Source organism: Eleutherodactylus coqui, chromosome 7 (genome assembly GCF_035609145.1).
Source record: "Eleutherodactylus coqui strain aEleCoq1 chromosome 7, aEleCoq1.hap1, whole genome shotgun sequence".
NCBI classification, from domain to species: domain Eukaryota; kingdom Metazoa; phylum Chordata; class Amphibia; order Anura; family Eleutherodactylidae; genus Eleutherodactylus; species Eleutherodactylus coqui.
The window spans coordinates 99,164,036-99,177,586 of NC_089843.1; the positions used below are offsets into that span (position 1 = coordinate 99,164,036).

General features: G+C 43.2%; 1 protein-coding gene across 1 annotated transcript in view; it reads right to left on the reverse strand.

The window, feature by feature from the left end:
* Nucleotides 1-13,551, reverse strand: part of SNX25 (sorting nexin 25) — a 183,554-nt gene that overhangs the window by 77,697 nt on the left and 92,306 nt on the right. The window contains exons 7-9 of the mRNA XM_066573454.1: nucleotides 8,160-8,350; nucleotides 3,029-3,160; nucleotides 49-321 (exon numbers count right to left, since the gene is read on the reverse strand). Coding sequence (XP_066429551.1) covers nucleotides 49-321; nucleotides 3,029-3,160; nucleotides 8,160-8,350 — 596 coding nt within the window. The remainder of the gene's footprint in view (nucleotides 1-48; nucleotides 322-3,028; nucleotides 3,161-8,159; nucleotides 8,351-13,551) is intronic.

The window sequence follows — 13,551 nt, forward strand, 5'->3', positions numbered from 1 at the left end:
ATGGTCTTTCTGGGTTTATATGTCAGTGATCCTAACACATGGACTCACGGATTCATCCTTGTCATCGGAGGCACACAAGCAGGTGGACTTGTCTTCTCTGCGGTTGCATTGTTCATATAAATCACTGACAATGAATGAGGGGTAGAACCTGTCCTTCAGAGTCTCGAACACATCAGCCTGAATCTTGATGAACACTTCGATCCCCTTGTTGCCAACGAGACTTTGCTGGATCTCCTTGTAAAGTGCTTTCTCCACTTGGATTTCTCTGCTCTCCACAAAGTAGTTCTGGTAGATTTCACCAACCAACTGAGGTATTTCAGACTAGGAAGGGAAACAAAGCATAAGAACTGTCTTATATCTCCCACAGCTAAACCATAAAGTCAGGTTGGTAAAAGATAAAGTTTTACACAACAGCAGACAAATCAGTGATGGCACGTAACATTCCAATAATTCAGTTGGCTCCCAAGTGCAAAATTATGTTGAAGGGAAGAAAAAAAGAAGAGAAAAGAAACAAAACTCCAGGCATTAAAACTTAAATCTAAGGTTAGTGATTCATAAATACAAATGTCAAATATGAATTTTTCAACCTTCTTTCAACTTATTTAACCCTTTCTTTTTTGCTCCCTGATGTCCTGTGGGCAGGCAACAGTGCCACACCACATGACCCTTCTGCCATTCGAGTTCTCATCGGTGGCTTTGGGGATAGTGGTAATGTACTCCTTCCTCCTGGCTGCCTAGAAAATAGTCCCTCCACACAAACTTATTGAGCCCTCTTGCTTAGAATGGTACTGGTGTAATATGTCTCCACCGGAAGTATTTGTGGAGACATGGGTTGGCCGGGCTGAGTTACAGGGGACGGGCAGGTCACTCCCACAGCTGCGGATTGGCTGATGTCCCGCACACAACTCCCTAGAGACACAGGTACCACCGTCTCTCAACGCTGACAGCTCACACATCTTCTTGCCCTCTTCCTCCTATTCCTGGTCCTACTACTGCCATCTCCACTCCTGGCCCTGCTTTCATTCTCCTGGCTGGGCTTCCCGCCCACCCCGACTGTCACTTTTCCTGCCAGGCTCTCATCTCACCTCCTGGCGCCGCTGTACCACCCCCCAACCCCCGGCCTCCCATGTCCGCTCCCGACCTTGTCACTCCCCCTGGCGGCAGGGGAGGGGGGGCTACAATCTGGAGGGGCCAGGGCTGAAGATGGGATAGCCCCCGACAAAACAGCAGCAGCAGATTGTCTGCTGGCAAGTAACTGGCCGGCCAGGTGGAAGAGCAACATCTGTGGCACATGGCCGGCCGGAGGGAGCAGCATGCAGGAGCTGAGGGTCCAGGGCTGAAGACAGCACAGCCGCACAAAGCAAGAGCCAGGCACTGGGCGCAAGTAACAGTGGAGACAGAATGGGACACAGCAGAACCAATCGGCTGCTAGGGGCATGACCGGTCAACCCCTAGCTTCCAGTGTCGACATAGGACACCAGTACCGCTTGGAACATAAAGGCTATGCACACGTTTGAACTTTTTTTTTGTAATTAATGTGTTTTTGGAAATTAAAACTTTTTGTGATTGGTTGATTTCTATGCTTGTGTTGTTTTTCCAAGGCACTGCAGACTGGAGGACTGAAATATTAAATTCTGTCAGCGTAAACTTACTCACTCCTTTCCTAGGTTGCTCCCCTGTTGTGAACATGCATTCACTGCCTTTCCGCTGAGCTATTACACAGCGCTGTATGACAGTACTAGGGATGGTGGAAGAGATCAGGACAACAAAGAGCAAAGAAAGCTACTATTACAGAGGGCTATAATTCACTCCGGGTGAATTTTCTACCCTTTGCAGAAGCTACTCAGGAAGAGGATGAGATATGTGGTGACATAAGGCAGACCTTCACATCTGCGCTAGATCCTCCATTTGGAGGTTCCGTTGCAGATCCGGCACAAAATACCGGAAGAAATAGTGCTGCATGCAGAGTTTTTTCTTCTGGCGAAATGCTGGGCAGCTGAACAGAAACCAAACAGACAACATTGTAGAAGACAGAACAGGAAAACTGAACACCCAACGGGAACACCCCATGTGATAGAAGTCTAATTGCAGTATTGAGTTGGCACAGTTATGCTAAATAAGCCTCTGAAAGAGGAGAGGGGGAACTGAACTTATGCGCATTCACGAAACAGACCAGCTGTTAAGTGCTGTGAACACTCCCCAACCAGAAACTTGAATGTAAGAGAGCCTGCAGAGCAAGTATGATGCTTTCTAAATGCATGGCAATGGAAACTCAATGCAAAAATAGATAAGTGCATATTTTTTTCTGCAAGGACTTAGCAAGATAGGAGTGTATTGATTTTTAATGTATAAAAGGTTTCCATAGCTTTTAAGGATCATTTCCAAACCCTGTCTCTTTCTAGGCTCAGTCAGGCATGAACTGGGGTGAACAGTGAAGCTCCACACATTTCTACTAACAACCTTACACAGATATAAGGATGACAATTGTGGTTTCGCCCACCACAATATCAGAGGAACTTGCAGAGGGCCTAGAAATTGACATAGTAATGGAAACCACAAGGTCCAAAAGACAAACTCACTTGAGAGTGATTTTATATGGAATCACTAGCCACTAGGACCTATTCCTTATGGGCTAATTCAGATATTACTATTAGTCCTTATTGGTGAAATGCTCTTCTTGTACAATGATAAAGTATAGGATGAAATAAAGAGTGTGGGCCCTTAGATTTCTTTCATTTCTTTGGTGGGCCAAAGGTATCCCAGTCCGACACAAACCTGATAAAACGAGCATTTTCTATTACATTACTGTAATGCCTTTACATAACATACCTCCTTTGCATTATTCCTTAGTCCTCAGAAGTCATAAGGCGTCCAGTAAAAGCATGAAAATTTACTGGTATTTAGCTATTTTTATTCCTATAAACTTGCCATGTTCAGAGAAATATTTCAAAGACGAAACCAGGTACTTACTGTTAGCTATGCTATTACTGGCATTGAATCAAATGTACAGGAGCATTTCTTTACTTACTTTATTTGCATTCTTCAGGTACTCCACAGACTCCCAAAAACTTATCAGTACCCTCTTATCTATCCTTTCCATGTATGTTCGAAAATGTTCTCTGAAGGATGGATTAGCCAGAATGTCATCAAACTGGATAATCTGAAACATTAAACAAACCAAGTATTCAGCATAAGGCTATTACAAAATCTGAGAGCTTTACAGCAGATTACTCTTTTCCTCCAACCCGTCAGACAGCTATAAGCCAATATATCACATGGAGGATTGTTCATGTGAGATATCTAACAACATCAGCATGCCAGACTGAACGGCCAGCTCAGGAACATAGTTTAAAGGGCCACTCCAGTGAAAACACATTTTTCCACCCTGCACCCTTTACCTGATTACCTGTCACACTCTTGAGGTCTACTATGTATATTGCAACCACTTCCATGCGGTGCAGCGTTTTGTCTGATACTTATCAAGCATAATCTTGATTTTTATATTTTTCCCTGCTTTCCCATCCTCTGTGCTGTACTAGCACTTTCACAATGCATCAGCAGCACAGTGAACAGCTCGAGGCCGTTCTATCTCTGCCTGACGGGAGGACAACGTGATCATCATTATCCCATATAACAGAGGTGCACAACCTTTTTTTAGTTCAAGGACCACATTGCTGTATTGAACCACTCAAAAGGGCTGCAATTATACTTAATGGTGTGTGAGATTGTGAGATGTTTATGGCATATCAAAAAGTATAAGCCAAAAAGGTCTGCAAATTGCAGGCTCCATTTCCAAGATCCCTGCCTATCAGAACAATGAGGGTTCTATTTTTTCCCAATCAGCACTCCAGAGAGGACACCATGCATTTAGCTCTCTCCAATGTAGATGATAGGTGTTGTAACAGCCTATTATGTCACAACTGCGATAAACTAAGGAGAGAGCCGCATATGTAGATTAACAACTAACTCGTACTGTACTTCCTTCTAAAGTGCTACACGGAAAGGGGAGGGGGGGGGGGCAAAGGACCCCATTCTCCTGGTATACAGGAGGGCCCAGAAAGGTCTAGAAATGACACCATTACTGCTTGCACACAGATGAGAGGCAAGGATCCTCTTCTTGGACATTTCTGTGTCCTTCTGCACAGCAGGACATTGTGGTCACATGTGGCCAACAGGCTGCAGATTGTGCATCCCCTGTTCTATATTCGCCTAAGCAAGCTAAAGGTCATAAGTATCTAGTGGAAGATGAGCTGTCATCCTCATCATAACTGTGACAGGAGTCTCTAATCATCAGCACTAACTGCAATGCCGCGAAAAGCCTCTGTGGTACAGTCCACGCAGCAAGTTCTGGTCACTGAAATAGTGGCTTCTGGACAGAACAGAGACAAGTACACTATGTTGACAAAAGTGTTGGGACACGCATAGAAGGGTGATGAAATTAGATTTTATTCACATTTTTTCTATACGGTGTTGGGCCGCCTTTAGCCTCAATGACTGCAGTGACCCTCCTAGGCTGCTTTCCACCAGATTCTGATAGATGTGTGGAGGCAAATCCCTCCACACATCTAACAGAGCTTCAGATACCGATGTGGGGAATGGTGGGTGTGTTGGGCGTGCATGGATACAGTATTCTAGTTAGTTTCAAAGATGCTTAATGTGATTGTGATCCGGACTTTGGGTTGGCCAATGAGGTTTGTAGATGTTCTGCTCCTCAACCCAAGCCTGGGTGCTGTATGACATGGCGCTCAGTCATTTTGGTAGAGACATGGAACTGTACCAAAGTATTGCCACAGGGTAGGTAGTGCCACATTGTCCAGAATGTCTCTGTATCCATTGGCACTGAGGGTGGACTTCACCATAACCAATGCCCGTAGTACTTCCCAGCAGAAACACCCCGACACCATAACAGAACATCCTCCAAACATTACTGTTGGGATGATGAAGTCATGTACAACCCGCTCTTCCGGCAACCAGCACACTGAAGTGCAGCCATCTGATCAGAAGATGATGTACCGTGATTAGTCTGTCCACAACTCTTGCTTCCACTCGTTTACAGTCCAAGAACGACGCTGCAAGCACCATTGCAGGCACCTCTGTGTATTCACTGCTACGACGTTGGGCTTGTGTGCAGCCGCTCGTCCATGGTAACCCTTCCTATGCAATTTCCAAGGCATGGTTCTGGTGCTAATGGATGTTCTAATGACCTGTGGGACCTCCTTAAAGTGTTTCAGCAGACCATGTACATGATGCCTTCATAGTTCGTACAAGGCTTCGCCGTCCATGTTCTGTCAGGTCTCCCTGAACGCTGCTGCACCACACACCAGAGGGTTTTTTAATTCCCTATAACATTCGCAACCATGGACTTTTAGACCTTCCATACTGATTTGTTGCTCAGGTGACATCCCACACAATACTTTGTAGGAAGGCTGCCAACTCTTTACATAATTGCATTCGGATGGTTTTTGTACTGAGATAAGCCTGAGTGATACTCTCCTTTACATCTAATGCTCACACATCTGATTTACATATCCCCTTCACCTGACAGTACAGGTTTGGGGGGGGGGGTGAAGGAATACTTTTGTTAAGATATTGTGACTGCCTGGAAATTACACATGACTCACCTGAAGAGAAAGATTCCAGGAATTGTCACACAGAAAGGACCTAACCAAGGTAATACTAACTGACTTTATACATACTGAGGGCTCCTTATGCATTGAATGAAGAGGGGAAAAAAAAAAAAAAAATCACTGAAGTGGCTCTTTATATATAAAACAAAACAAAAAAAAAACATCCTATATAGCCATATATATCAGTACACATATATACACAGCTTCAATATGAGAATATGAATGGTTTATTTTTTCAGCAGATATTGGTGGCTTAATGATTCACACAATTCGTGTGAACCATTTCTATGGCAAATTGGGAAACAAAACTACAATATCCTCAAACCATCTAATGCGCAGATGGGAAACAGATCTGGATAGCTCCATGCGGACAGCTTTCAATGGACGCCATCTAGTCCGCAGCCCTTCCGCAATGACATTGCAGAAAGGTGGCGGGTACCCACGTCATCACCTAGAGACAGCGCGGGAAAAATAAACATTTGAAAAACAAATCTGTACTGCCCATGTCTGACGGCGAACCGCCGGTCCATCTGCAGTACAGATGAAAACAAAAGAACACAAGTATGCAGGGTCATCAGCCGCGGTCAGAGCCGACATGGCCTCTGTTAACTGGCTTAACTGTTAGAACTTCTTTAAGATCTTTTTTTTGCTTTGATTTCGCTCCAATAGCAAACTATTTTGCAGTCTTATACACTGGCATATAAAATGGTATACACTTTCTTTATAAAACTTTGTAACCTTTATTTTGAAAAAGTTAATAAAATTATTGAAATTTAAAGCTGAAAAAAAACAAACAAGTCTATACATTTCTAGCTGGCTGGTGTTGTAGAAAAGAAATGAGGGTGCATCAGTAAGAACCAATAAGTTATATTCTTCATGTAGTAACAATGCCTATTTGTGACAGTCCCACTTATAATAAAACAGTTACTGCTCTCTGGAGAATTTAATCCTCATCTTTACCTTTTTTTTTTTTTTTTTATGAAAATTACTTTTTGCAGTCACACATGGTGTCCTTTCGTGCTAGACAGAATCCGTGACGCCAGCATCTCATAAATGTGCTCTCCAGGGCACACAGTGTGCAGCCTGTTACTTCCTAACATTTCCTATCTTCAAAACGTCGCTACTTGGCTGTAATAATACTATAATTAGATTAAATGCCATGCAGATTAATTAAGCCACGCTCTTTATTCATTCACTGTGTAGCAAGATGTTAAGGGTGAGAAGTGAACATTAGCTTTCTTATCTGGGACATTTATGCATTTTCACTGAACTACTAGTAAAGCTTTATGTGTGGTTTTTAGTGGATGAAGAAACAAGAAAATAGTGCAGTCATACTAGGTCCATGTTAGAAAACAAAACAAAAAAAATGAAATAATGTAGGCCCATGGACTATACCACTGTATTATTTCCCACTGGCTCATGTAGAGGCTATGAAGACAGTTGTCTATCAACAAAACATAGCTCATGGCCCCTGTGGTTTTCGGGTGGTACCTGTTGAGCTGGAGGACTAACTTACTTTCCTTCACCCGGCCAAAGATTCAACACTTCTAATTCTCCTCCCCAACCTAAAGCTCTCCTGCAGTTGAGAGAATGAGGACTCTATTCTAGGCCAAGCTCCCCTGTCCTAACCATGTGTACTTTTTGGCATAGGCTTGGTGTTGCACACAACACTAGTTGTGAACCTAACCTACAACGGTAGAAGCTGCAAATCCCTACTGAATATGGATGCGTACAGCTAGTATTTAAATGAGTATTCCTATGTTAATCAATCAAGGCTGAGACAGGAGAGGGTAAAGCGGTCAGTCAATAAAGACCAAGATGGGAATACCTGTCTAACTGTGGCCAGAGGAGGCCCTAGTTGGCTATGCTATGCGGTTTCTGTAACTACATAATCCTGGCCACAGCATACAGACAGGTATTCCCATCTCAGCCATGATGGAATCAGATGGGAAAATCCCTTTAAGTTAATGAGAATTCAATAAAATTGTACGCAGTTAATGAAGATTGCACCTCAAAGCAAACATTATGACTATGTGACAGTCGCCATGTGTCCTAAGGCGACTATATGTACCGCCTCTACAGTAGGTACCATGACCTACAGAGAAAAGCAATGATGTGTATTGCCCTTCCATTCAGATAAATTGAAAATGGTGCATTACAAAAACAAAGTTTATAATACGAAGTTACTTATTGTTTTATTTTATGACTAAGCAATTCTATGTAGAAAAAGATTTAGAACCTTTTTAACCCTTTCCAATCCAATTTGTATCCTGGTTTTCCTAGGGGGCTTACTCTTTCTGCCGTTATACAATGGCATCATCTGCTTGCTAAAGTCAGTACTGCATGAGGTGACACGTTGGATAGGCTCCAACAGCAGAGAGGCTGGCAATATACAGTAAGAGAAACCCGACGGACATCTTTCAACATCGGAGCTGTACAGCCTTAAATCATAATGCCTTAAGACGTCAGACAGTGGATTGGAAAGGGTTAAGCCATACTACGATGTTGTAAGACTAGGCTGTCTTAGAATACCTTCTGACTTTGGGGGCAATCTGAATCATCTGAGGCTCCATCATCCTGCTGGTCATACGCTGGACCACCAAGGAGCCGGATCCTTTTCTCACACTGCTTTTTGGCAACAGTCAGCTGATTGATATACCTTTTCATATTACGTGCTCTCAGCAGATCGGCTTTCATGGCTGCTGTCTCTTTGCCTTTTGAATCTGTTAATGAATCATAAAAAAAAAAGCAAAAAAAACATGAACTTGGAATAAAAGTAAAAATTCTAAATGAAAAATCAGATAACTGAATTACCCTGAACCCGAAAACACAAGGTGTTGCACCTTAATGCACCTGCACCCAATACACCTATTCAGCCCTGACATAAAATGCAAACCAAGGAGTCACACAGGGTCTTAGAGGATGAATGGTTCCAACAGTACTGGAACCCCAAGAGTACTACCGCAATTTGTGAACCCAGCCAAATCATGCAAGAAAGAGCCAACACAAGAGTAGAATTGTAAATTGCCTTTATAAGATTAAAGGGTATGTTCACATGTTGCAGTGTTACGGCTTCTGCCCACTAGCGGGTTTTCTTTTTTTAAGGGTGCATTCAGACGACCGCATATCGGCTGGGTTTTCACGCCCAGCCGATATACGGCGTCCCTCTCTGCAGGGGGAGGAGGCTGGAAGAGCCGGGAGCAGTGCTCTGAGCTCCCGCCCCCTCTCTGCCTCCTCTCCGCCCCTCTGCACGATTTGCAATGAGAGGCGGGGCGGGGCCAAGTTACGTGAATTAGCTCCGCCCCCGTCCCGGCTCTTCTCATTGAAAATAGTGCAGGGGGGTGGAGAGGAGACAGCGAGAGAGCGGGAGCTCAGAGCACTGCTCCTGGCTCTTCCAACCTCCTCCCCCTGCAGAGAGAGACGCCGTATATCGTCTGGGCGTGAAAACCCAGCCGATATACGGTCGTCTGAATGCGCCCTAACGCTGTGATATCGCTGCGTTTTTTTTCAATGGGACTTTCTAATGTTAAAATCGCATCGCACAAAAAAACTCCAAAAAAAACGCAAGTTTGTGCTTTTGCGATTTTTGTGCGATGCGATTTTAACATTAGAAAGTCCTATTGAAAGAAAACGCAGCAATATCACAGCGTTAAAAAAACAAAAAAACGCTAGTGGGCAGAAACCCTTACTGTGGATGTCACTCCCTAATTTAAAGGAGTGACATCTGTGTAAATTGACATAATGAGGATTTGAAATGCACAGCCACAAACCTGAAGAACAGTTCTTTTTGTCAAACATAAAAAGATTGAGAAAGTAAGAAAAAAAATCTAACATATATACTCTTTCTGAATAGTTGCTATAGGGATCCAGATGAGTTTGAGGGTATGAATGGCACCGCTGTGTGAAGTAACTATATAATCAGAGGAAACATCTCTGGTAATCCAAGAATAGTGAGCAGACCATTCTAGTTTATCTAAAACCTCTAACGATCCTTGGTGTCTGGCTACCAGTAGTTATAGCAGATTACCAAGCCATATACTAAGGCGTTTAAACAAAATTTATTTTTATTTATGAGCTATAATTGGGAATAAAGCAGGAGGAAAGCCGGTTTTATGAGTTTTGGGTAATGCATGGAATGCAGGGCAGACTGGATGGTCTACCAACAAATAATCAGATAGTTTGGGGTCGGTTAACCCTGCGGACAAACTATCCTGCAGCAATTTGGATAAAGCAATTTTAAAGGTTTCTGTTGGATCAGTATGAAGAGACCGGTAAGTGGAGTTGTCAGATAACCATATAAGTACTTCACCTTCATATATAGTCTTGTCAAGTATCACAATAGAACTGCCCTTATCTGCAGAGCAGACTAGAATACAAGGACAGAGCAATCTCTTCTAGTGCTTTTCTTTAGCTTACTGATCTATTATATACAATCTTGTTACATCTGGAATATACATTGGTAAGATCTTTATCCATGTAAATTTGAAAACCGTCCATACCTGAGGTTCTTGTTGGAGATTCATGAAAAATAATGAGGTTATAAGTTTACAAAAAGTTATTCTAAAATGCTGTCCAGGCAGGTCATTATATCCCATTCCCAGGTACACAACACAGATTCTCTATTGATGTGCTGAAAACACAGGTTATTGCTTTACAGTGCAGCTGATTGCTGTCACAGTGAAAATAGATGTACTTGGATCAAACTTGACCTTCGTTCATCCTCTGCCTTTAGCTATATGCATTCACTGGCACGTGACTTAAACACCGACTCCACATACAACTGTCTCAGTGACTTGTACGCGCATGAGATCAGACACTGCGTCACATACAAGCATTCTCTGTGCCCCGAGAAGGTGTTCAGAAATGAGACTTTTCTGAAAAATACATGTGCAGATACAAGACTCATAAACTGGTCGCCAGAGCCGCAAATGTTATCTTATTAGATCATCTGTGCACCCTTCCGGGCCATACGTTCACCAACCGCACTCCCTATCATCATACCCTTGACCTTGAACATTACATTGGCTCTGACCTTGTACTGACAGCCTTAGCATCCACAACGGACTAGATCAAGGCTGCAACCAGTGATATTTCTGGCCAATGTCCTTACCAACTTGTGGAATGTTTAATTGCAACATTTATTTTGTATATCTACCCTAGAAATTCATTTAGATTTTTTTTTCAAAAAAAGATTTTAAAAAAAAGTGCAAAATGATTTCTTAAAGCTTGTTGTGGTGGAAATTCTATTTTTCTGATACAGAGTTTCAAATCCCCTGAATAGACTGAGGTAATGGGAATCTATCATCAACTGTAACACCATTAATTAAGTTTATGTAATGTGAAATCCGGGGAGTCCCTTTTCATACTCACCTGGTCCCCCATTCCTGCAGTGTCCCCCCAGCAGAGTCCGTGAACGCACATGAGCTTGACTTTTTCCAGAGGGTTGTGAATACACGTCCACATTCATTTCTATAGGAGCTGCGCGCATGAAGAGTCTTCTGAAAATAGTCGAGCAGCTGTGCGAACGCTTTGCCGGGGAAAACTGCAGGAACGGGAGACCCGGATTCCACATAACCTGAACTATAAGCACCATTTTTTAGCTTCTAGTCAATGAAAGGCTCCCTTTAAATAATAAAATACTGGTGGTCGGCAGTCACAGCTACAATGTGCTCATATGCAGCAAGCTCCCTCTAGTGGTGGCTGCAGGCTACACTACCCTATCTGGCATTTTGGACCAGATCTGCAGTACAGGCTCTGAATGGAATATCCAATGCAGATATGAACAGAACCTTAATTTAGACAAAATGTGGGCTTCCATTCTTGCATTTTAGGCACATCCCTTTCCTGGCCAGCCATGCCCCTTCCTCTAAGCCAAGTCTTTTGTTCAGACAGGCACATATAGCATCTAGAGCATAATAAATGTGGTTCAAGGCATTTATACCAGGTTTGTTGGAGCACATTGAGCGAGACAGAATTCTGTTGCATTAAGTTTAGCGAATCTCTCCCACATGAACTCTTGTTAAATCCCTATATTTTGCACCATGCCCCTCTGCTATAGGCATGACATCGTATATCATGTTTACTAGGAGAATTTCAAGGGATACAGTTCTTCACAGGATAAGGAATAACTAGCTGATTTGTTATCTGTGGTGGTACGACTGCTGGGAACCCAACGGACATAGGAACAGGGGACCAAAAGGCCCACCAGTGAATAGAGTGCTGGTCAAGCAGGTTCACCGCTACTCCATTCATTTTAGCAGAACTGAAGGAGATACCGGTAGTAGAACTCAAGTGCTTCGCTATTTCCAGCCGTCCCACTGAAATGAACACAGCAGGAGTAAGAGTGCTCAAACACCGCTCCATTTATTTAGTGGTACTAGGCACCCATGTTCTCATGATTGTGGGGGTCAGAGCGGTTGGCTCCTACCCCATCAGATACAGTAGTTATCCCTTATCCTGTGGAGATTGAATAAAAAGTTTATTTCTTGAGACAACCCCTTTAATCAACACAATGTGTGCTCACGTTGAATATGTAACCTGATAAGACACCATAGGGAAAAAGAAGGCTACATTCAATCCACAGCGTTTTATGTCTGCATTTGTAAAAATAGATTTCACATATAGACAGATATAAGGAATAGCAGGCCTATACAAGTGCATACCTCCCCCACTGACATAAGGGTGTGTATATATATCACACACACGTATACATACATATGCTGATAGAACACGCAGAGGTGGTGGGAATAGCAAGAGATGAGGTATGCTGTCTCACATGACAGTGTTGCTTGCTGTTGCCGGAACAAAAACTAGCAGTGGAATGGATCGTAATGGACAGGCCGTTACTTTAAATGTGCGCCATCATCAGATGCCACTGCCATTCCAAAGCTGGTTCATCAACATACTGTCCCGCTGAAGTGTAGTATCTAAGTGCTGTTTGTTGGTCACCCTATGCAATGCCAAAACTTGGCTGGAGTGATGAAAAGTGTACACTACGGTTGGAAATTAAGAAGTGGAAACTTTGCCATCTAGCAGCCTGCCATAACATCTGCCTGGGTTTGGCGGAAGGCCTGAGAATGCCTCCTGACCAAATGTGTTCATGCAAAATGAAGAATTTGGTTCAGAAAGAACAACCAGAATCCACTTTTACTCTTGTGGCGAGTTCTGAAGTGACTAAGAGGGTTAAAAAAAAGGTACAGCAAGACCTAGCTGCTAAATATTACTGGGCTAGAAACAAATAGTGCCTCCATTATTCCCAACTGCAGTACACATATTGTTCTTATGCAGCATCAACGATGGCCGATGAGCAGCTCCTAATCCCGGGATTAGCCAGCCATGTAGATGAGAGTTTGCAAAAATCTCGTTCACATGGGGCGGCCAATCTGTTGCAGGAATGCCGGGCGGAACCAGCGATGCGGTGCAGAATTGACAGCCGCAGCATGTCCATTCTTTTTTTTTTCCATTGCAGCTTCACTCCTCTCTATGGGGAGAGAAAACAGCAACAGAATGCAGGCGGCCGAACCGCTCCAAAACCCGCGGTGAAATGCCGTGGGTTTTGAAGCTGCGGCTCACCCGTGGCTTTTCGCTGCGGCCAAGCCGCAAGATTTGTGTGGGATTTCCGTCCCATGGGAACCCGCCTTAAAATGCTAGGATTGATTGTTTTATTAGATCTAGAAGTACAGGGGGTAAAGTATGTGCAAAATAAACAACACAGTAGAATGTGATGACATGTGTTCATTTTTCTTTAAAGTGCCTAAATCACATTACACCTTTCCTAAATTTCACAGTTAATTGTTTTTTAAGTGTTGGATAGTACTGCAATGTGTGGCAGTTCTCTAAAAGAGTGAAGGTACAACTATGTCTTATATAAGCGATTACAGGATTCCATGTTCAAGAGCCTGACTTGGAAAAAAAAAGTTCAATA